This window comes from Typopeltis vanoorti, chromosome 3 (genome assembly GCF_054136105.1).
Source record: "Typopeltis vanoorti isolate ZY-2024b chromosome 3, IOZ_Tvanoo_1.0, whole genome shotgun sequence".
Classification (NCBI taxonomy): Eukaryota; Metazoa; Arthropoda; class Arachnida; order Uropygi; family Thelyphonidae; genus Typopeltis; species Typopeltis vanoorti.
In genome coordinates this window covers 3655068-3680615 of record NC_143551.1, presented here as the reverse complement: position 1 = coordinate 3680615, position 25548 = coordinate 3655068, and the positions used below count along the sequence as shown (strand labels likewise).

At 35.0% G+C, this 25548-nt stretch overlaps 1 protein-coding gene across 1 annotated transcript in view; it reads right to left on the bottom strand.

Annotated features, from left to right (window-relative positions):
* LOC150107869 (uncharacterized) overlaps positions 1-25548 on the bottom strand; it is a 69445-nt gene that overhangs the window by 15925 nt on the left and 27972 nt on the right. The window contains exons 2-3 of the mRNA XM_090415399.1: positions 7572-7652; positions 5920-5965 (exon numbers count right to left, since the gene is read on the bottom strand). Of these exons, the coding sequence (XP_090271525.1) occupies positions 5920-5965; positions 7572-7652 (127 nt within the window). The remainder of the gene's footprint in view (positions 1-5919; positions 5966-7571; positions 7653-25548) is intronic.

The following is a 25548-nucleotide window of genomic DNA, read 5'->3' as shown; positions in this document are numbered from 1 at the left end:
AGGTAGATGAACTGGAGATACTCAATATATTGAAAAATATCAACATGAATACAGAAGTCGGCTCAGACAGCATGTCAGCTCGTGTGCTATAATAATGCACAAGCGAACTGGCAGTGCCTCTGGTGAAGTTGTTGAATCTAAGTCTCAACTCTGGCAAGGTTCCAAGAAAGTGGAAAGGGGCGAGATAGTTCCATTACATAAAGATGGTCCCAAGTCTTGTCTTAAGCTTTTTAGGAGCCTTTTAAGGCTTTTTAACTGTGGACTTCGCAACTGTCTCAAGGATAAGGTAGTTGGCCCTAATCCTCCCGGTGTGTCCTATGTCTGTAGATGCATGTGTTCACAGGGCTGGTTTGCCTGTTTTGATGGATGAAAAAGCCAAGTTTCCAGGTGAAAAAAAAAAAACCTACATTCATACAAGACCAGCTAACCCACCTTTAGTCAAAAGAGACTAGATAAAGGTTCCTCACATCACAGATAGGAATCAAACCCAGGTCTTTCCGACCAAAGGGGATCTTATTGGGGATCTAAATAGCAGAGTAGGAAATGATTGTGAGACATACAAAAATATTTTGGGAAAATTTAGAGAAAAGAGCAAAGCTAATAATAATGGCAAATATCTGTTGGAATTTGGTGATGATGATGATATAAAACACATCTCCTTGCAGATATGTATAATGTTATGCATTAAGGGAAGGGCCACTACCCAGATTAGTTTCGACCTTTATTGCGGTCTCTTCAGTGGGAGCCAGACCCAGAGGTGGAGATACCAAGCAGAAGCAATAGTGAAGTCATCTTTACCTATAGGAGTTGCCAAATGGTGTGCCACCTTTTTATTAAATTACTCTGGATTTAGAGAAAGATGTTGAAAGTTTATTTTTCACTTGGTTAGACTATAATAAATTTAGTTTAATCCTTTATCCAAGTGTGAGCAAACAAAGTTTGCGCCTGAAAATATCTTCAGGACTGGGGTAAGGTAGTACAACACTGGGCAACTCGTAGCAAAGGTGGAGCAAGTTACAATCACTCCTATCTCAGTATCTCCCATAATGCAAAACACATCTCCTTGCGGATATGTATAATGTTATGCATTAAGGGAAGGGCTACTACCCAGGCTCGTTTCGACCTTTATTGATGTCTCTTCAGTGGGAGTCACTTTGTTTGCTCACTTGGATAAAGGATTAAACTAAATTTATTATAATCTAACCAAGTGAAAAATAAACTTTGAACATCTTTCTCTAAACCCAGAGTAATTTAATGAAAAGGTGGCACACCCTTTGGCAACTCCTATAGGTAAAGATGACCTCGCTATTGCTTCTGCTTGGTATCTCCACCTCTGGGCCTGGCTCCCACTGAAGAGTCCTCAATAAAGGTTGAAACTAGTCTGCGTAGTGGCCCTTCCTTTAATGCATAATATCATACATATCCACAAGGAGATGTGTTTTGCATTATGGGAGATACTGAGATAGGAGTGATAGTATCTTGCTGCACCTTTGCTATGAGTTGCACTACCTTACCCCAGTCCTGAAGATATTTTCAGGTGCAAACTTTGTTTGCTCACACTTGGATAAAGGATTAAACTAAATTTATTATATTAACGATACAGCAGAAGATTTGAAGGGGGATATTCAGTTGTTTGCCGATGATGCAAAACTAGGGAGGGCAATAGTTGATAAAAGTGATGTAGATATCTTACAGGATGATTTAAATAAACTGGCAGTGTGGACAAAGGACAATGGTTGTCAATTCAATGCTGTAAAATGTAAGGTAATGCATTTTGGCATGAAAAGATTACATACTTTGTATCATACTAGTGGTACTAGTTTACTGGAAATTGATGAGGTTAGGGATCTGGAATATGATGGTGGATAGAGATTTAAAATTCAGAGGACAAATTGCAAGAGTTGGCAAAATAGCTCCAAGGATTACTTGGATGCTGAAGAACTCATTGACAAGTAAAGACAGTAAAGTATCTCTGTTTATAAGGCTGTGATTCAGCCACATGTTGACTATTGTACACAGATTTGGTCACCTGCATTTCTTGGAAATCAAGAGGTGGGAGGAGGAAGAGGAGCAGAATGACCAAGCTGGTGACGGACCTGTGGAATGTTCCCTATGAGGATAGACTGAGGATGTGTAGGTTACAGAGTGATAGAAACTTATAATTTACTAAAGGGATTCTGTAAGGTTGACACAAAAGAAATTTTTCAATACAGGTGGAGTAGGAGGGAAACAAGGGTCACACTTGGAAGTTGTCGAAGAGTGTGGTTAGTAAGGGGGGTGGATTAGGTTCTTTACTTGGAGAGTGGTGAATGAGTGGAATGTATTTCCAGAGGTGGTTGTGAGCACCTCGCAACAGTGAATAAGTTTAAGGAGATGTATCCTTTCCTTCACAATTAAACTGTGATCAGCATTCATTGTTAAAAATTTATAGAAACAATCGCGATGTTATAGTAAAACTTCAGTTTAATATAAACCAAAATCATCACTCGATATTTCGATATTCATATCAAAGTCATCATCTGGAGTACACATAAATACAAAGAAACAGGCTACATTACAATCTACATGATATGCTAAAGTCACAGTAATTTGGTCAATCATTAAGACTAATGGGCTGACCTCTGTTGAAAAAAAACCTTACTACATAAAAATATATATTAAGTCAGAGAGCAACATATTCCCACATAAATTAGAACAAAACAGTATAAATGATGGCCAATAAGGGCTGAAATTACTGCTTAGAGACCTGAAGTTGTTGGAGAACTTGAAGAACTTAAGTGGACTGAATGTGTGCCATCCAAATTCTTGAGAAGTTTATCATTCAGATTAGGATAGAATTTCACAGGCTTCTTTAAATTTGCATTCATACCAAGTTTTTGTATCATGTAAGGAACAGGTACCTTTCCAACCAATTTGGTGTAGGGTGTTAGGAGAGTGATTGAGAGGCCTGCTTTGCCAAAATTGTTAATTGTAATGTGTCGCTTGTTTTTTTTTATTATTATTATTATTTATTTATTTATTTTTTTTAACAGATAGTAATTGTGTGTCCAGTTTAACTAATATAAGGTAAATTATAGATGCAATGGATATGGTATATCCCAGGGTGGGCAAAGGAGGGGGGGGGGGCGAGGATCCTTGGAGGAGTTGAATATGTTTAATTTTATAGGTGGTTTAAAAGCATTAAGATTTGTAATCGTATAGAATTATATTTTATCTGATAACCCTTTAATGTATGGGATAGCTATAGTTATAATGTAATCTATATTATTTGCATTTTTGAAGAAGTTTTATAAAGAAAATTTATTCATGGTATTTTTGCTTTAGCCATTGTTTATAAATGTATTGCAAATAATTTGTAATTCTTGTTTATTAGAGCAAATTGTTATAGCTCTGTTTTTGAGGGTGTCAGTGACTCCAAGTTTTCGTTAAGGGTAGTGGTGATTACAGTTAACATGTAGGCTTGTGGTAGACAGTGAAGGATAGATACTACCCAACTCCTTGAGTGTTGACCTAATTTCTTGGCTAGGTAATAATTAGGGATATCTATACTTTCAACTATCAGCTGAAGCAAAATGTTATGTTTGTGTACTTTGGGAACCTCATATTTTGAGAGAGCAGGTGTAATGTGGTAACAGTGTCAAATGACCAAGAAGTGACAGATTTAAGTAATTTAAGTTTTCATCTTAATCCTGTTAATTGGTAAGTTGATAAGTGCTGTCATCAGAGACTAACTGATTCATTTGATGAATGTCAGCAGATCTATTTAGGATGACCATAGCATTCCCATCATCAGACTTTGTTATAAGTATATCCTTATTAGCTTTAAAACCTTGTCAGCTGCTAGTTCTGTTTTGGCGAGATTGCTACATATAGCTTTTGTATTATTCAAAACACCCAGCCAGGTTGGATGAGTGGTTAGCGTATCTGCTCTCCCCAGCCACAAGGCTGCAGGTTCAAATCCCGGCATGGTGATGGATGTTTTTGATTGTCTGCGAAAATACCAGTGGGTGGTAGATGGCATTGGAGTAGATGGAGTTACTTATAGTTAGTGGAAGCAGAGAGCTGTATAGCATGTGCCCTCTCTCAATGAGTCTTTGAACTCCCTGGAGGTGTCATGTAATAATAATAATTACTGGTTTCTAAATGAATTTTATTAGCTATATTATTTGGAAGAAATTTAAAGACCTTTTTCAATGTGGCATATAACATCCAGTTTATTAACAGTTCTAGGTGTTACTGTGAAGTTTATGCCTTTATTAAATAGTGAAATTTCTCTTATTTAGGATGTTGCTAGACTGGTTGATCACATGGCCACTGATTCCATGTGGTTGGTTGCTCCTTGTCTGTGATTCACTGCTACTAGAGTGACATGCCAGGGAAGAGATATCCTGATTGGTTATATCTCTATGATTGGCATATACATTTCAGCATTTTCCCCCACCAGAGGTCAGGCTAGTAGTGTTAATGGTTGATGAAATTACCGTGACTTTAGCATACCATGTAGATTGTACGTAGCTTGTTTCTTTGTATACTGCAGATGTTGACCTTGATATGAAGGTTGAAATGGCAAGTGATTATTTTGGTTACTATTAAGCTGAAGTTTTACTATAACATGGTAGTCGTTTCCATAATTTTTTAATAATGAATTGAGGAGATGTATGATTGGTATTGTGTTAATGGATAGTGTGGGTCTGCCACAATGAGTCTTTTAACTCCATGGAGTACCCATATAAATAATCATAAAATTATATGATCACTTAAAGAAAATAGGAAACGAAAGATTAAGAAAACAGGTATTTGATGCCAGCCAAGATGGCAGGAAAAGGTTCAGAGGAAGACTAAGATCTAGGTGGATTGATGCAGTCAGAACTACCCTAGAAGACAGAAATACAATTTAGTTATGGACTAAATTTGGAGGAAAATTATTAATAGGAAATTAGCAAAATCAACTTAATCATATAGTAATATCATATAATACTATACATTCTTTGGGGCTACATATCAGGAAATTAATGATGATGAGAATCCTACCAAGTGGAGAAGACCTTGCATTCATCATCATAATAATAAATGACAGAAGTCACTTAGGTAAAATTGTTTATTTGTAAAATTTTTGTAGAAATGCTTCATAGCCTTTGCAATACAGGACGGTAACCACACAAAAGAGAGAACAAGAATAATTGTTGTATTGTTAGTATATAATGTCTTCTACTAATGTCTCTATTTTTAAATCAACCTTGCATTCATGATGGGCAATATTCAAAAACATCAGGTTCAAAACTTTGCTGAAGGAGAGTAAGTGAAAATGGATGAATTACACATACATTAAGATGTATATGCTGATTTAATGAATGAAATAATGTTACTCAAATTATGTCCAACAGGCATCTAAATTAAATAAACATATGTGCTGCTTGCTTTCAAGGCTGTAACAAACTTAAGTGAGGTGAATGTCACCTGACTTAATAGCAGAAGTTTTAAGCCGCTCTCTCACTTTCATCCTGAGTGTGAAAATGAATACCGTCTAAGAAAGCTGTGTGTGTGTGTGTGTGTGCACACACATGCAGGCATGATGTGCAAAGGAATGTCTCGGGAGTGCTTCATATTCAACATGACAAAACAAATAAGAAATAATCTCCTATTGTTTTAAAAAATAATAAACCACATAATTCATATTTTTAAGCTATCAAATCTCAAAAACAACACTTAATACTGTTATATAAGTAATTTCTACTTCTTTGCACATTCTTTCAAAGTTGTTACTCACTTGTATTCCAAAGATATTTTATGACAAATATTTTGGGAATATTTGTCTTTTTGATAGTGTATGAAATAACAATTCAAAAAGTGAAAAACATGGCCAAGTGATCTTTTCAATGAAATATTAAAAAAAAGAAATATTTAATGAAATATACTTACATCATTCTGAGTTCCTGGAAGAGCTGTTTCTGACACATAGTTGGATCTAGAATTACATATGGGAGGGGAAAAAAAAAATCTCTGAAAATGATAACTACATAGCAATGTTGAAAGTTTCTTTTTCACTTGGTCAGATCATAATAAATTTAGTTTAATCCTTTATTCAAGTGTGTGCAAACAACGGGCGCAAACTGAAGATACTTTCAGGCGCAAGCAACGTTTGCGCCTGAAAGTATCTTCAGGACTGGGGTAAAGTGATACAACACCGGGCGACTCCTTGCAAAGGTGGAGCAAGATACCAACACTCCTATCTCATTATCTCCCATAATGCAAAACACAACTCCTTGCAGATATGTATAATGTTATGCATTAAGGGAAGGGCCACTACCCAGACTAGTTTCGACCTTTATTGAGGTCTCTTCAGTGGGAGCCAGGCCCAAGTGGAGATACCAAGGCAAGGTCATCTCCTCCTATAGTAGCTGCCAAACAGTGTGCCACCTTTTTATTAAATTACTCTGGATTTAATGCATAACATTATACATATCTGCAAGGAGATGTGTTTTGCATTATGGGAGATACTGAGATAGGAGTGTTGGTAGCTTGCTCCACCTTTGCAAGGAGTCGCCCAGTGTTGTACCACTTTACCCCAGTCCTGAAGATACTTTCAGGCACAAACTTTGTTTGCACACACTTGGATAAAGGATTAAACTAAATTTATTATAAACTACATAGCAAGTGAGCAACTATACATTAAGTATAATGCATAGTTGCACATAAGTTTATTAAGATATAAAATATACAAAATGGAACCATTATAAAATTGTCTAGAAAAACTTTTGCAGTCTTCTCTGGTGAATATTTAAAAAATAAAAAAAACTTCTGCTTGCATGTATATTATTTACAGAAGGTATACAGGAAAATCTCGCTTAACATGATTAATTAATCCATCAATTAATACACGCAAACCAAAATCATGTTAAGTGAATACAATAAACAACAGGAATAATTATAATTCATCCATCAGTTAGCACAAATTTCAAAAAAAAAAAAAAAAAAGTTATAAGCTATATTAGAGGATAAAATCAAAGTTAATACAAATCAATTGCTTAATTTTATTGAGTTACTTTTTTACAAAAAAATTAAGTAAAGATATTTGAATAGTGCTCAACGTTTTCATCTTGTCATGCAATTTGCGATAGCTTTATTAAGATTTCAGCAGACTTCGAAGCTTCTGCCATATCAGGATTAGCATCAAACAAAATTTCCTTAGCATACGCAATGTGATTGAAAGCTAGTTCAAGTGCTTTTGCCATTAGCTTCTCAGTTGTAACATTCTCTTTTTGTTCCTTCTCGCTTAACTGTTCTGAATGAAAATCAAGCAAGTTTATCACATCTTTATTATCCAGTTCGTTAAATCCAAGTTCTTTTCCAATTTTGCTGATTTCTTCAACAATGTTATCAGCTGAGTTATTAAAACCAATGAAATTTCGCATAACGTAAAAAATTTGCATTAAGTGATTGATCACTCACTTAAAGCGGGAAATAGTATCATTTTACTCAATCATGCATATCGGATTCGCGTTAAGCAAGGTTTTCCTGTAGTAATAAGTGATTAAGAATGATATTACAAAATTATAGTTTAATTTATTTACCTAATGTGGAGATCATTAATTCTTTTTGAAATGGGCATGAATTCACAGCCTTCTTCTTCACAGGTTCTAGGTCTCTTTCGGCTAAATAAAATAAAGACAGCATAACAAACTGTGAAAATAATGTTAAGTATAATTACATTAATAAAATGTTAATAATAATTGAAATACAAAATACAGAAAAAAACTTCTCAAAAATATATTTGTGGGCAATCAAAAATTAGTTGTTTCTGATTTCTATGAAATTCTATATAAAATTAATAAAAAGGAACTTTTAAATCAATAAAATTAACCAATTAAAAGAACTTCTGATAGAGGTCAGGAGATTTCTGATGAGTGATGGACAAGAACTTGAAGTTCAGGGGTCACAATGAACAAGTTGTGAAGTCATTGCATCAGATTATGGCAATGATGTAGAGGATGTTAACATGAAGAAATAAAGAGATTATTGTTCCATTATAAAAGGCCTTCATCAGGCCTCATATGGATTATTATGCATAGATTTGGTCACCTGGTTTTCATGGCGATGAGGATATATTAGAAAGGATCCACAGAAAACTGACTAAAGTGGTAAATAGTTTTTGAAATGTGAAATATGAAGATAGATCGAGAAAATGCTATTTGTTGTTGTTGGATCCAGTATCCACTTTGCCTATGTAATTTTACATCGCTGAAATGAAGCCTTACGGCACTTCCTCTAATCATGACTTTTATGCACCGACCAAGAGTTCACTCACAAAAAGTACATTTCTCTGACATTCTGATTTCCTTAGTACTGAACAAGAGCTTTGCTCTCTTAAGGTTTCCGCCTGGTCTCTGAAGAGAACCAAGTTCAAAACAGCTGTCAGGCTATTGAAACCTTGAACAAATGCACTAAACCTTGATCAAAAGGCAAATATATGGATGCTTGAACAGTGCTCATGACTTTTAAATAGTGCAAGCTAAGGTAACCTAAGGATGTGGAGGATTGTATTCTCGTATGCTCTCAGGTCAACTTATGAAACTCATAGTTTCTACAACCTTCAGCTTTGAAATAATGTTGAATCTAGTATCCACTTTGCCTATGTAATTTTACATAATTTCCATTTGACATCTTTGTGGTTTTATACTGTGGAAAAAGTTCTAAAAGTTTAAATTTATATACTAAGGTTCCATCAGTAACTCAATTGGCAGAGCAGTAGGCTGTAGAGAGCAGCCTACTGCTCTGCCAATTCCATAATGCAAAGCACATCCTTACAGACAAGTATAAAGCCTAACATTATACTTGTACATAAGGATATGTGCTTTGCATTATGATATATATACTAAGGCAATTGATATGAATTCATTAGCCTCTTTATACAAGTAGCCCAGTTGTGAGGTTACTTGACAAACTTTGTTTGCTTACACATAAAACCAAGAATATAATTTCTTGGCATCTTTAATTTATAGAATAACCAAGTGAAAAAAAAAAAAAAAAACTTTCAACATCTCTAATCCAGGGTATTTTAATAAGGTGTGACATCTTTTGACTACTTGTATATGGAAATATGACTTCTGCATTACTTCAACTATGGTGTCCCTTCTGCTCCCTTTATTAAAGGTTGAAACTGTTCTGGATAATGGCCCTTCCCATAGTGCATAGCATTATATTTGTCTGTAAGGATATGTACTTTGCATTATGGGATGCTAAGGCAATTAATGTGAAGTCATTAGCCTCTTTCTATATACAAGTAGCCCAGCTGTGAAGTTATTTCACGTGCAAACTTTGTTTGCTTATACTTGGATAAAGGATGAAACCAAAAATATAATTTCTTGGTATCTTTAATTTATTTTTAAAATGATATGAAGTGTTGTATGTGCTTAAAGCAACTGAAATATTCATAGCTATGAGAAGAATTATATATTACTCAACTGTTGCTAATGGTATGTGCAGTAGTGAAAAATTCAAGTGTGCCACTAGCAGACTTCAATTTTTCTATCACAAAAGTCAAGATTTTTAATACTATTGCATTCAGTGGTAAACATGAATGTGTAACTAATCAATAATTAGAAAAATAGCTGGATATGAGAATGAACATGGCATCAATGGTAGAATCATATTAAACTGAGGATACTGACATTGTTAGCAAAGTTGGTTGGTTTATGATTTATTAGTACAAGAACAATAAAGGCCATATTGCACCATAGTAAAGGTTACAGCAATGCAGGGAAACCTTGCTTAACGCAATTAATTAATCCATCAATTAATGTGCGTTAAACGAATACAATAAACAAGAGGAATAATTATAATTCATCCATCAATGTAAATTTCAAAAAAAAAAAAAAAATTACAGTATAAGCTATATCAGAGGATAAAATCATCAAAGTTAATAAAAATCAATTGCTTAAATTTTTATTTAATGTCTAAACATTTGATTGAGCTACTTTTTTACAAAAAAAAATTACGTACAGATGTTTGAATCGTGCTCAACTTTTTCATCTTGTCATGCAATATGCGATAGCTGAAGATCACTTTATCAAGAATTCAGGGGATTTCGAAGCTTTGTTCCATATCAGGATCAGCATCACACAAAATTTCATTAGCATACTAAATGTGATTGAAAATTAGCTCAAGTTGTTTTGCAGTTAGCTTCTTAGTTGTAACATTCTCTTCTTGTTCGCACTCCTCTTCTTCTTCATAAGCATGCTGTTCTTCAAGTTAAAGGAAATCATTCTCGCTTAACTGTTCCAAATGGGAATTGAGCAAGTTTCTCACGTCTTCATTATCCAGTTCATTAAATCTAAGTTCTTTTCCAATTGTGCTGATTTTTTCAATATGTTAGATCTTGGATTCTGTGCACGATAAACTAACATAAACTTAAGTTTAAAGTCGCCTTCTGCATTGCCTCCTAATAAAAGTGCAAGACAACTTTAGATACCTTGTATCCTGGTTGAGATGCTTCAGATTTAGCTAGGAAAGTTTTTGTTGGCATATGCTTCCAAAAAAAGACATTAATGATGTTAATGATGAACAGATGCCTTTTTGTTCTAATATAAGTTTTCGATGATTCTGATGGTTTTTACCATCTAATCCAATTCTTTTTAATAATCCAATCATTTTAGTATGTTGGACTTTGTCAAATGCTTTACTGAAGTCTATGAACCAAATGAATATTTCCTTGTTTTGGTTGTAACATTTTCGGAATAAGATTTGAGAACAAAAGAGCCTCTTTTGTTCTCAAAAAAGAAAGATTCCGGTAATTGGACTACATGCTTATTAAGATAAATAACAATAAAAAAAAAAACTGACAAGTTTCATAAGTCGTTTGACTTACATCTTCAGGAGTCAAAGGTAACTAAAAGTTTAAACACAAGAAATGAGAAATTACTCAAAATAGTTCATTCTATGCAGTTGTGACCGTCTAACTGTTCATTAAAATTAAATATCTGAATGCAGATTCAGTGCAATGCTAAGTTTGAACAATGCTGGATGCTGTCACATTCTGCTGTTCACGTTCACATGTAAGTCAAATGACTTACGAAACTTGTCGGTTTTTTTTATTGTTATTTATCTTAATAAACATGTGGTCCAATTGCCGGAATCTTTCTTATGAACTGCTAAACCACAGGAACCTACGCCTACAAAAAGAGCCTCTCTCATTCCCAAACTGCTTCGAGAGCCAAATTGGGTATCACTCATGGTATCTTCACATTTTCTGTATATTCTTTTTTGAATTATTTTCAGAAACATTTTGAGAACATGCCTCATTGGAGTGATCATTCTATAGTCATTAGCAGGATGTAGGTCAAATGTAATCAGGCTTGAGGGAATATGCTTGTATTGTAGATCTTATTAAATAGATTTACTAATATATTAATGTTATTGCCTTCTAATAAATTTACTATTTCTGCTGTTATTTTATAAGGGCGTAAGGCTTTACCATTTTTAGCTGAGTTCAGCGCATATTCTTCCTTTGATCTTAGAATGCATGGATCTTCCATCTGTTTCATAAGTATTTTCTGGTTTTGTCAGTTATCAGTAAAGAATTCTTCTACATATTTTATCCATTCTTGTATTTTATCATGATTTTCAGATATTATTTCTCCATTTTGTTTCAAAGGATGCATAGTAGTTTTTTCTTAAATATCACTGAGGTCTCTTTCAGCTTTTTGTGTATTAAAACTGTCACGCATTTCCTGTAGAAATTCTATTTCTTTACATTTTTCATTCATCCAGATTTCTTTTGCTTCTTTGATCTTGTTTTTAATCATTTTCTGAATCTCTATATTTTAATTGGACTATGATTTTTATATGATCTGCACTGATCCACGAGAGAAAGAATTTCATCAGTTATTCAATCTTTCTTTTTTTACTGCTCTATCAGGACTCAAAGTATTGACACATTTCTCTATGAAGATAGATTTTAATTTGTCCATGATTTATCAACCATCATGATGTCTCATTCCTGATAAGTGTTATCTTGATTCAGATCTGGACTCAGTTTTTTTCTTATCTCTAAGAGTTTTTTTAACTTTTCTTCTAGATCAAATCTTTTTTGATGTTTCTTAAGTATAGCTTTCAGTCTAAGTCTTATGTCACCAGTACATCATGATCAGAAGTAATATTCACACTAGGTGAGTTTTTGTACTCTTTATGGAACTTCAAAATTGTTGATTAATTAGAAAGTAATCAATTTCGTTTCTGACTATATTTGAATTATTATCCTCTGGTGATTGCCAAGTATAATATAGCATTCAAGGATAGCTTAATTGTGATTATTAGTTCCTCTTCTTGGCAGATTTGAATACACAATATCCTCTCTCATTTCTTGTTCCCAGTCCATGTTCACCAAATATATTTCCACTTCGACCTTTCCCAATTTTAGTATTGAAATTACCCATGATGATGTTAATATCGCGTTTCTTTATATTTTTCATTAGTTCTTTTAACTGATCGTAAAAATCTTCGATCTGCAATAGATGTCTTTTAATATGCCATATCTCAAGGCTGTGTGATAAGCAAATATAGATGATGTTAATATCATGTTTCTTTCTATTTTTCATTAGTTCTTTTAATTGATTGTAAAATTCTTCGATCTGCAGTAGACAGCTTTTAATATGCTATCTCCAGACCGTGTCATAAGCTTTTTCCTTGTCAAAGAAAACTGAAACCAGATGTTCTTGCCTTCAGAAATGCATCTCTTACATAAATTTCTAAATGGACCAAATGGTCTACAGTTGAATAATGTCTATTAAAGCCACATTGTGTATGACAGATGATCATCATTATCATCAAATTCCTGCCATGTACCCTCAAGGGGTGTAAAGGATATGATAGTACTACATGAAAAATTTACATCATTACTAACTTCTTATCTATAATTTTCCTCCAAATCAGTCTGTTACCTGTCAAGACTACAGCATTATCGGATCTTATATTTCTATCTTCTAAGGCACTTTTTACTGTATCAATCCACCTATATCCTGCTCTTATTCCAGATCTTTTTCCTTACCACTTAGCAGAGAACACTTATTTTGCTAATCATTCCTCAATGTCAAATTATCTAACAATAATCTAACAATGTCAAATTCTTCCCTAATATCCTCGTTTTTAACATGATATTGCCATTGATTCCATCTGTTCATGGCCCTAATCTTTCTCAGGACTCTCATATCTGTGGTCTCTATTCTTTGGTCAAGTGTTTTATTTCTAAGCCAGCTCTAAGATACACAAGTTAAAATTGGTTTCAACACTATCTTGTATACAGCTAATTTAGTGTTTTAACTAATTTCTCTCTTATTCCATATAAATTTATTCGAATGACTTCCTATCATACCAGCCTTGTTGATTCTGTTGTCCATTACCATATTTAATTTACCATCTTCACTAAAAATCGTGCCTACGTAGCTGAAATGTTTTACTTGCTCTATAGGCTCTCCATTGACAATGCAGTTGACATTTTCAATGCCTTGCCTATTTTCATTGTCTTTGATTTTCATTCCACATCTACTACAACAGTTATTCAATTTAGTCAGGGAATCTTGCAGACTTCTAGTGGATTTATTAGACGAAGTATAACATCGCCAGCATATAGCAAAGAGCTATATGCTGGCGATATTTTGATATCAGGTTTAATACCACTTTCCTTCATAAGTTGATTCATATAGATAATGAATAACAGAGGGGGATAACATACATCCTTGTCCGAAACCAGATTTAACATTAAACCATCTTCCTGTACTTCCTTCAATTCTAACTGCTGACTTAAAACTGAAATAAAGAATAAGTATTGCTTGATATAATGCCCCATTGACACCATATAACTGTAGTGTTTTGAATAGCTTAACTGTAGTGTTTTGAATAGATCTTTGTTATATTCCCATGATTTCTCAACTATTTGTCAAAAAGTGAAAATGTGATCCAGGCAGCCTCTATTTAGCCTGAATCCAGCTTGTTCTTCACCAAGCTTTTCTTCCACAATCCTTTTCAACCATTTCTCAATATACTTGCATAAATTTTACCAGGAACACTCTGTTGAGAAATACCTCTAATTCTCACATTCAGTTTTATTTCTCTTTTTATATACGAGTACTATGAGAGCTCTACTCCAATCATCTGGAATTCGACCCTCTGTCCAGGCCTTCTGAACTATACAGTGCAGCCACTGTAAGACTTTTATACTGCCATACTTATGCATTTCTGGTTGAATATCATCTACCCCCTGCTGCCTTTCCACATTTCATGCCTTTGATGCTTTTCTACTTTCAAGAATGAATACGTATTCCTGATTGCATCCCTGTTGAGTGTTTTTTACCACTGTGAGATCCTGATGGTTTTATTTAGTAATTTTTCGAAGTAATTACTCCATAATTCAAGGATATCTATTTCTCCTATTTTCATGTCACCTTTATCATCTCTAACTCCTTTGACAGCACTCTTACCTCCATTTCTGAGCTTCAACAACCTCCAGAATATCTTGTCACCATCTTGATATTTATTTTCTGTTCTTACCAAAGTCTTCCCATGACTTTTGTTTAGCTAGTTTTACACAGTGTTTAGCTTTCTTACATTTGTCTCTGTATTCTCTAAGAGCACAAGCTGACTTATTTGCCAAGAACTTTTGATATGCTTTCTTTCCTTCACTGCCTCTAACTTCCTGTCAGTGGTAAATTGAACATACTGTAATAAAAACTCCTACAGATAGGCAATCACTTCTGCTGCCAGAGCAGGACCACTTCTAGTTCTGTCCTTGCATACAAAAGTGAAATTCATCATTGTCATCATTGGGCCTTAGGTATGTTTCCTGTAGAAAGAAAGAAAGGTTTGTGTTTCTGCAACAAAATCCACAGCAGTTCTATTGTTTTGGCTTCATAGATTTGTCTGGTTTTCAGGAGGTTGAGGGCTTATCCTTCTCAGGTTTTTCAATTGTTTTTGTGAAGTATGGACAGCCAGCATCCATCTCTTCCTCTGGTATAATATTCAATACATTTGATGTGTTAGGGTCAGTTGGCAAGTTTAATTTACTTTCAGTGGATACTGAGGTATCCATTTTTTTCTGTGGGGGTGTCTGGTGATTTACCTTTAAGTGATATATTGGCCATAATTTTTTTTACAAGTGGGTTCTCATCGAATGGAACCATTTTCGGAGTTGTCTCTGGAGTGTGACTATTGGTCACGTGACTGATGCACTCAACAGAGAAGCATTCCCGATTATGAAGTTCAGCTATGGTGAAATTATCACACGATGGAATAAACATAGGAGTTTGAGTTACTGTTGACATTTTTTTAATTGTTACCTTCTCAACATAGAGGATCTCAGAGCAGGTGTAACAGTAACTTACTTTTTGCATCCTGATATGATATATTTTGTTCTGTTTTTATTTTTCGTATTTTTTAATTCATCTTTCCACTTCTGACATGCATGAGAGTAAGCTGAATGATCTTCCTGACAGTTGACACATTTATAATTTTTTTGCACAGCAAGATTTGTTATCATGATCTTCACTACCACATTGGACACAGATGGTAGAGCCACAACAGGTAGTTTCAGCATGCCCATTTAAAGCATCTCAGCAAAATAGAGATGTATAATCTAACTGGTCAGCTGAAATACTCTGCTTTTACAGATGTTCTATAAAATATATAGATGAAAACACAAGGTAAAATTATTATTTATTAAATATACAGTAAAATCTCGATTTAACAGATCCTGATTCAATGGGATTCAGATTTAACGGACTTCTTGATAATACATAAACCCATCCCCATCTTAATATTGAGAAGTTAGTTAGTAGGAATGGAAGAATAAAACATATCTTCCTTCCTCCAAACACCACTTCTATAATACAGCCTATAGACCAGGGAGTCATTGTTGCCTGCAAGAGGTTGTATAAGAAGTTTCTTGAAGAGGTTATGGTTGGAGAACGAAAACGATCCCAAAGAAGATACAAGAGGAGCTAGGACACTTCAAAATTTGTGCACACAACATCAAGTCCACCATCTTTGCTGCTGCTTGGAAGGACATAAAGACTAAAACATTGGCTAATGGCTGGACCAGCTTACTGAATAGGAGTGAATACAATTTAAGAGGTTTTGAAACCTCTGATTTCCGTGAAACTTTGATGTGAGCTGGTGATAATGTCAGTGAGAATGACATTGAACAATGGCTGGACATCGACAATGGCAACCCAGACTACCAAATTCTCAGCCAGGAAGAGATTGTTGAAGATGTTCTACGGGGCGATCAGGATGTTGACAACGAGGAAGAAGAAGAAAAGGTGGTTCCAGCTGGTCCAAAACTATTGGTGGTTAGAGAACACACGGACGGCATCATCTTGTTCATATGCGCATCTTCAGATCCAGAGGTGATTGCTTATTACAAACATTTTTGGCAATTTAGATCGTTAATTATTAATTTACAGTATAAAATAATAAATTTAGTTTAATCTTTTATTGAAATGTGAGTAAACAAAGTTTGCGCCTGAAGATATCTTCAGGACTGAAGCAAGGTGGTGCAACTGTTGGCAACTCGTAGCAAAGGTGGACCAAGCTCTCATCACTCCTTGGCTTCAGTCCTGAAGATATTTTCAGGTGCAAACTTTGTTTGCTCACACTTGGATAAAGGATTAAACTGAATTTATTATAGTCTAACCAAGTGCAAAATAAACTTCCAACATCTTTCTCTAAATCCAGAGTAATTTAATAATAAGATGGTACACCGGTTGGCAACTCATATAGGTAAATATGACCTCTCCTTTGCTTCTGCCTTAGTGTCACCACCTCTGGGTCTGCTTCCCACTGATGAGACCTCAATAAAAGTCGAAACCGATCTGGGTAGTGACCCTTCCCTCAATGCATAGCATTATACATGTCCTTGCAGACATGTGCTTTGCATGGCGGGAGATACTGAGAGACAAGGAGTGATGAGAGCTTGGTCTACCTTTGCTCCGAGTTGCCAACAGTTGCACCACCTTGCTTCAGTCCTGAAGATATTTTCAGGTGCAAACTTTGTTTGCTCACACTTGGATAAAGGATTAAACTAAATTTATTATAGTCTAACCAAGTGCAAAATAAACTTCCAAAACAGTATAAAAGTGGAAAGCAACTTAAACTTTATGCTTTTTTTCAAGCCCAATTCTCAGTAAAATGGTATTTACATAAAAAATAATGTTCTCATTAAAATATATTAATACACCAATGAAAGTGTTATTTTCAATGCTATTCCTGAGATTTGCGATTTAACAGACTTTCCATTTTATGGACAACCCTTAGCCCCTAATAGTCTGTTAAATCAAGAGTTTAGTGTACTGCAACATATTTCAGTCTGAAGTTAACAGATCATCAGTGGCTTAAAAAACAGTTATTACAAGGTAGAATGCAAACAAATGATTTATTTGAAATAGAACAAGCCATGTGATGCTAAATTGCCAATAGTGTTATGCTTTCACTGAAGAAAAGGTTAATCATAACAGTGTAAAATAAATTTCTCTCTCTCACACACACACACACACACACACACAAATTATAATATCACACTCAACAGATCATCAGATAAATGTACCTAGTTAGTTTTTCTTAAGACCTTATGTCTTTGTAAAATATCAATCTTAGTCTTAATAGTAAAAACTTTAATGATGTGTTATTCGATTCAAACTTTTCCATATTTTTGATAACGATAGGCAGATGTTCCGATTCAAGTTAGGGCAGTGACGCATGGCCTCAGCACTCCCCTTAAATAGGCATTCGAATTTGTACCGACATCAATATAGAAGGGGCGTTTCAGAACAAAGAATGTTGTGGTCTGTCTCTATTCCATGTTGAGCTAATCCAGACTTATCGAATTTTTTGTGGAAAATATATGATTGTTGTTCTTTTATTCTTTTTTTTTTTTTATTGAGAGTCCAGTTTATCAGAAGTAGAAAAGATGGCGGCCACATGGAACTTGGTAAAAACCTGGAGGATATACAGGAGAGCATATATCTTTAGAAGAGGGGAAATACATTGAGTTCATTAATAAAAATATAAGTAGCTACTAAATCATATTTCTTCAGAATTCTTGAAATCAGTTTTGAAATGCCCGAATTGTATGGGATTGGAACTCGATGTATCGATTCCTTGTTGTTTAGATTAGGTTTGTAGGAATTAAAAGATATTGTGTAGTCCTTGCGGAGAAGCAATTTAATTTCATCCAATTGTAAAATGCATTGATTCAACTACATATCCCATAGCCAAATATTTAGCAAACTTACTGAAATCACATATAGGCAAGTCTCGCTCTTTTCTAAAAAACTTCGGATTTCTTAGACAAATAAAAAAAATGTCTCCATGCAACCTACCGAGCTTTGATGTAGAATCCCTATTTAAAAACATACCTCTCAAAGACACTTTACAACTACTTCCTGAAATATTCCCACAAGATATAATAAAACTGTTCGAATTTGTGATGCATTCTGGATACTCCGTTTGTCAAAACAAATTCTACAACAAAGTAGAAGGAACTGCCATGGGAAGTCCGCTTTTCCCTGCTTTAGCCAACTTTTATTTATAGCATTTAGAAGATATCCTTTTTCATCTATACACCTTCAACCTTCATTTTGGGTTAGATATATAGACAACATTTTTGCAGTGCGGCCTCACAATATAGATACCTTACGAACATTTTTAGCTACTATAAATACTTTACATTCTCCTATCAAATTCGCTATGGAAATTGAAAGAGACAAATTATTGTTTTTAGACATTCTTCTCATCCGCTCACCATCAGGTAATTTAACTACATCAGCTTATAGAAAATCTACTTTCACTGGATGTTGCATTCTTCAACAATCTGCACATCATCCTTCTCAAAGACAAGAATCGTAAAGTGTTTAATTCGACGAGCTAAGATTAATTGTTCAACTCCTCATCATTTATAGGAAGAATGCTCAACTGTCAAGTAATATATGAGATTAAATGGCTTCTCTGAAAGGATTACACAACATTTGTTTGACTCCTCCAAATCTAACCCAAACAACAAGGAATCAATCCTTACATCTCTGGCTTTTCAGAACCGATTTTAAGAATTCCGAAGAAACAGATTTAGTAGCAACTTTTATTCCTATTAATAAACTCTCAACATATTTTCCCTCTTCTAAAGATAAACCCTCTCCTATGTCTCTTTCAGGTATATACCAAGTACCATGTGACTGCCATCTTTTCTACATCACACAAACTGGATGTTCAATAGAAAAAAAGAATACAAAAACATCAATCATATATTTCCCACAAAAAATCCGATAAGTCTGGATTAGCTCAACACAGAACAGACCACAACATTCTTTGGCCTGAAACACTCCCACATTGATGTCAGTACAATCTGAATGCCTATTTAAGGAGAGCACAGAGGTCATGCTTCGCCGTCCTAACTTGAATCGGAACGGCTGCCTATCCTTATCAAAAATATGGGAAAGTTTGATTCGAATAATACACCATTAAAGTTTTTACTATTAAGAGCAAGAATCATATTTTATAAAGACATAAGGTCTTAAGATATTACATCAGATAGATGTAATATCTAGTTGGATAGATATTACATCTATCTGATGATCTGTTGAGTATGATATAAGTTTATATATATATATATATATATATATATATATATATATATGCAATTTATTTTAAACTGTTATGACTAACCTTTTCTTCAGTGAAAGCATAATGCTATTGGCGAATGAACATCAATGTGGCTCATTCTATTTTGAATAAATCAATTGTTTGCATTTTACCTTGTACAACTGGTTTTTAAGCCACTGATGAGTCTGTTAATTTCAGACTAAAATATATGGCAATATATTTAATAAATAATACTTTTACCATGTGTTTCTGTGTATATATTGTATAGAATGTATTATTATTATTATTAAGAGAGACCTCCAGAAAGTCAGAAACTCATCGAGGGAGGCCACATACTATACCCACCAGCTATCATACTTATTTTTTAATTCATTCACACTGTTTGCACTCACAACATCCAATGGCAATCCATTCCAATCACGCACCACCCAATGAGAGAAAAATCTAGCCCTCGTCCCCTTCTTAGTGGACTTCATTCTCAGCTTCCAAGGATGCCCTCTTTTCCTTTACCCATCCTCAGTAAATTAAAAAAGTCCATCAATTGAAATCCTGTATGACCCTTTCAGAAGTTTGTAAGTCTCAATCATATCTCCCCTCTTTCTGTCTGCTAGTGTCTGCAGTCTACAAATTCTCAATCTTCATAATCAGTATTCCACAATTCTGATATCATTTTTAACAATCTCCTTTGTACTCTCTCCAATATATCAGAATCACAACAGAAACCAAGAGACCAGACCTGTGCACAATAGTCCAAGTGAGGTCTTATCAAGCCTTGTAAAGAGGCAAAATAACATCCTTATCTTTACATGTGAATGCTCATTTCAGGGATTACAATTATCTTTTGAGTTGCATTTGCAATCTTTGCTACATGGCCCCTGAACTTCAACTTCCTATCTATTAACACTCCAAGATCCCTAACCTCATCAGTTTCTTCTAGCCTATTCTCACCAATTTAATACAACACTGGATACGTAATCATACAGAAGTGAAAGACTTTACATTTACTGACATTGAACTGACAGCCATTTTCCCATGCCCACAATCGCAGCCTATTCAAATCATTCTGCAAGTACTGTATATCAGCAGCATTTCTGATTATCCTACCTATCTTTGCATCATCAGCAAATAGCTATAAAAAATAAGTTTAATAAAAAACTTGTGGGATAGAGCTTACAATATTTCCAACACAGAAAAAAAAAAGAGAAATGAAGAATTACATTAACACAGATCCTCAAAAAAAAAAAAAAAAGGTTTTGAACCCAATTTAATCAAGAAAATCCTCAACACACCTCCTACAAGCAAGATTTCAAGAACGCAAGCACACTACCATACATCAAGAATGTTACAGATAAATTGACCAAATTACTAAGCAAAAATAACATTAAAGTTGCTTTTCTTCTGCTAGAAAAAATATCAAGATTTCTACATCCCCCAAAACCTTCACATCACCCTTTAAAAAAACCAGGTGTATATAAAATTCATTGTTACTGTTGCATCTTCTACGTACGCCAGACGGGAAGATCAGGGGAAATTCGTATGAACGAACACCAAAAAGACGTGCAAAAAAGGATAGAACACAAATCAGGCCTAGCATCCCAGACAACTTCCACCGGCCATAATGTACTCTGGCATAAAATGAACATGTCTTATATTGAAAAAAACTTCTTTAAATTTCACAAGGAAATTTAAAGAAGCTGCAAATATGCTTAGAATTCCAATGCAATGCAACAAAAACCAGGGCCTAATTCTACACCAAGTTTGGTCAGCATTGATAAAAAAATATACCTAAGTCAGACCTCAGACAGCATGAATGTGAACAACAGAACGTGACAACATCCAGCAATGTTCCAACTTAGCATGCACAGATTCTGCATTCGGATTTTTTAATTTAATGAACAGTTAGATGGCCATAACATCATAGAATGGACTATTTTGAGTAATTTTTCATTTCTTGTGTTTAAACTTTTAGTTACCTTTAATCCCTGAAGATGTAAGTCAAAGAACATATGAAACTCGTCGGGTTTGTTTATTTTTATTTATCTTAATAAAAATGGGTAGCAATACCAGAATCTTTCTTTTGAACTGCTAAACCACAGAAACCTACGCCTGCAAATAGCTGTATGTCACTTGTCAAATCCTTCCCAATATCATTAACGTACAGAATGAATAACAATGGACCAAGCACTGATCATTGTGGTATACCACTTGTTACCTTAAATCTTGCAGACTCACTTCTCCCATATCCCACTTTTTGATACCTGTCAGCCATCCTCTTATTCATGAAAATATTCTATAACCCAAACCCGTTTTGTCCAATTTATGCAACAGTCTAGCATGCTGTATTCTGTCAAAAGCCTTAGCAAAATCCAAAAGTATAATGGTGTATCCATTCCCTTTGTCTAGTTCAATGGTAACATTGTTATAGAATGTGAGAAAGTTGCTAAAACATGACCTTCCCTTAGTAAACCCATGTTGTTCATTGCAAAGTAGAGATCCACCTACGCCCCTACTACTGACAAAAATTATACCGAGATCAAGGAATTTTATGATCAATTAAAAGAACTATCATGTTGTACCATCATTTAATATGGACCATACCACCTGAAATTAGCTGAGGTGATATAGTCACTTAAATAGAATGGGTGAGGAAAGATTAGCAAAACAAGTGTTCTCTGCCAGGTTGGCAGGAAAACGACCCAGAAGAAGACCAAGATATAGGTGGATTGATACTGTACAAAGTGCCTTAGAAGATAGATATATAAATATAAGATCTGGCAATGTTGTAGCTTTGACAGGTAACAGATTGATTTGGCAGAAACTTGTAGGTAGGAAGTTAGTAATGATGTAAATTTTCATGTAGTACTATCATATCCTGTACACCCCCCTTGAGGAGAAATGTCACGAATCTGATGATGATTAAAAGAACTAATGAAAAATGCAAAGAAACATGATATTAACATTGTCATGGATGATTACAATGCTAAAGTTGGGAAAGGTAGAAGTGGAGATATAGATGGTGAACATGGACTGGAATGAGAGAGACCGTCTTATTAAATTCTGCCAAGAAGAGGAAGTAATAATCACAAACATATGTTGTGATGTTCGAGTGGAAATTCAAGGAAGCATGTGAAATGCTCAAACATGATCCAAATCTGAATAAAAATGATGGTCTAACCATTCCAAGAATGTGGAGGACCCCCCCATCTGCAACCTTCATAACAACCACAAAGAAAAATCTCAATACAAGAAGACTTGGAGAAGTGTTTTTTTTTTTCCTGAACATTCAATAGCAACCTGTATTGTACAAATCCAGAAGATAATTGTAATATAACAATATGAACTGTATAATTCCAGAAGTATCCTAGTACAGTACGTGAGGACTTTAGCAGAGTTTATTGTAGTTTTTTATTGGTAATTTATTTATTATTTCTTTTTATCACTAGAGGGCAGGCTAAGAAAAAAGATTAGTTAACAACGTAGATGTAATTTACCTGTATAGAGTGCAACAGCATGTAGCTTGGTTCTTATACACATGTATCCTTTTGATGATGACCTCAATACAGGGGTCAAAACATCAAGTTATTATTTTATTATTAATCAGTAAAATAATCTTTTCAACACGTGTGTGTGCTGTGTCCCTAAATTCATAAATATGAATGCTGATCACCGTGTAACCTTAAAAGAAGGAGACAAACACATGGTTTAAGCTACCAGTACTTGGCAATCACCACAGGATAATTATTATTATTACTATTATTATAAAAACCTCCATGCAGTCAAAGACTCGTCGTGGGAGGTCCACTGTTATATACACAGTTTATCATACTGCACCTTAAATATATTCACTGTCTCTGTGCTCACCACACACTCAGCCAATGGATTTCAATCTCTCACCACTCTCCATGCAAAAAACCTGCTCCTCACTCCCTTGCTCATACTCTCCTTATATAGCTTCCAGGAATGACCTCTTGTTCTCCTCCTATCTTCATTCATTCTGTGCAAAACCTCCTCTACATTAATCTGGTAATAACCTCTTAACAGCTTATATGTCTCAATCATATCCCCCTCTCATCCTATCCACCAATTTCTGCAAATTGCATTTTACCAATCTGTCTTCATACTCAACATTCCAGAGACAAGCAACCACCTTAGTCAATCATCACTGAACCTTTCCCAATGCATCTTCATCTTTTTGAACACCAGATGACCAAATCTACACACAGTAATTCATATGTGGCCTTATCAAAGCGTTATACAAGGGAACAATAACATCCTTACTTCTACAAGTCAGTGCCCTCTGCATTATTCCCATTATCCGCTGTGTTGTCTTCACAATTTTAGTAACATGTCCCCAAAATTTTAGGTTCTTGTCTACAATCACTCCCAGATCTCTCATCTCCTCTACCACTTCCAAGATATTTCCACCAATTGTGTCCTCTACATCCCATCTCTGCTTCCCAAATTTCAAAACCTTACATTTTGCAACATTGAATTGAGATCTCCAATCATTTACCCATTCAGCCAGTGTATTCAAGTGATACTTGAATACACTCCTGATAGCTCTTCCCAACTTTGCACCATCTGCATATCATCATTCAGACCTCTCCAAATATCATTTACATACAAATTACAGCAATGGACCCAAAACAGACCCTTGGTGGTACACCACTAGTAACTTTCCTCTTCTGGGATATTGCTCCTCCACAGACAACTCACTGATACCTGCCAGACAGCCAATCTCCAATCCAGCAAACTAATCTACTGTTCAGCTCCATCTGTTCCAATTTAATTACCCACTTGTCATGTGGCAATTTATCAAATGCCTTTGCAAAATCTAAATATACCAGTGTATATGCAACACCCTTATCCAATGGATTTGTCACTTTATCATAAAAAGTAAGCAAATTGCTGAAGCACAATCTTCCTTTAGTAAATCCATGCTGGCTGTCAAAGAGTATTTTTCTGTTGTCAACCCAATTCTGAATCTTGGTCCTAACAAACTTCTCTAATACCTTAACCACAAATTTGGCTACTTTAGCTAACTGCTGCTCATACTGCACTTTTGCTACCCTTATCAAGCGAGTCACCTTCCTTGCCTGTTCTTCATACTTCTCAAGCAACTGGTTGTTATAATTACTCATCTTGTGTTTCTTCCAGGTCCGTGCGGTTAGCCTAGTGGCTATGCGCTTCGCAACCATATGCCTGGGGAAGGAGTGTCCTAGGTTCGATTCCCGTCATTGACGTGAGGAGCTGAAGGATCTTCCTCAGCCATAGCCAACTTAGCCAGTCTTGGGCGTGGACAGCAGGGTTTTTTCCCCAGTTTATTCCAGGGTTTTTCATCCCGCAAAGCAGGCAAATTGGCCTTGAGAACTCAACACTACAGGCCATAGGATACACCGAGGCATAAGGCTGACCACCTTATCCTGTAAACGGAGTGAGGTCCGATGATCAATGGACCCTCGACACCGCAAGGTAAAAGAGGGTATAAGGATGATGATGATGATGATGTGTTTCTTCCATAATACCTTCTTCTTCTTCCAGATTGCATATCTATCTCTTGATTCATCCATTTCACACCTGCTCTATTTACCCTCTTAACCTTTGGAATACATACTGATATTGCCTCCATCAAACAGTACTTGAATAAGGCCCAAGCAGCACTGATATCCTTTTCATCCAGTTCCTCTTTCCAATTTATTACCACAAGCTGTTTCTTGAGATTTTCACAATTACCAGTCTTATAATTCCACATATATTCCCTTTCTAACAGACATCGTCGAATGACTGGTCACCCTGCAAGTGATCACCTCATGGTCACTCTCACCAACTGGTGGAAGATTTGACACCTCATTTATAATAACATCATCCGATGAGATGAGATGATGAAATCCAATACTCTTGATCTTC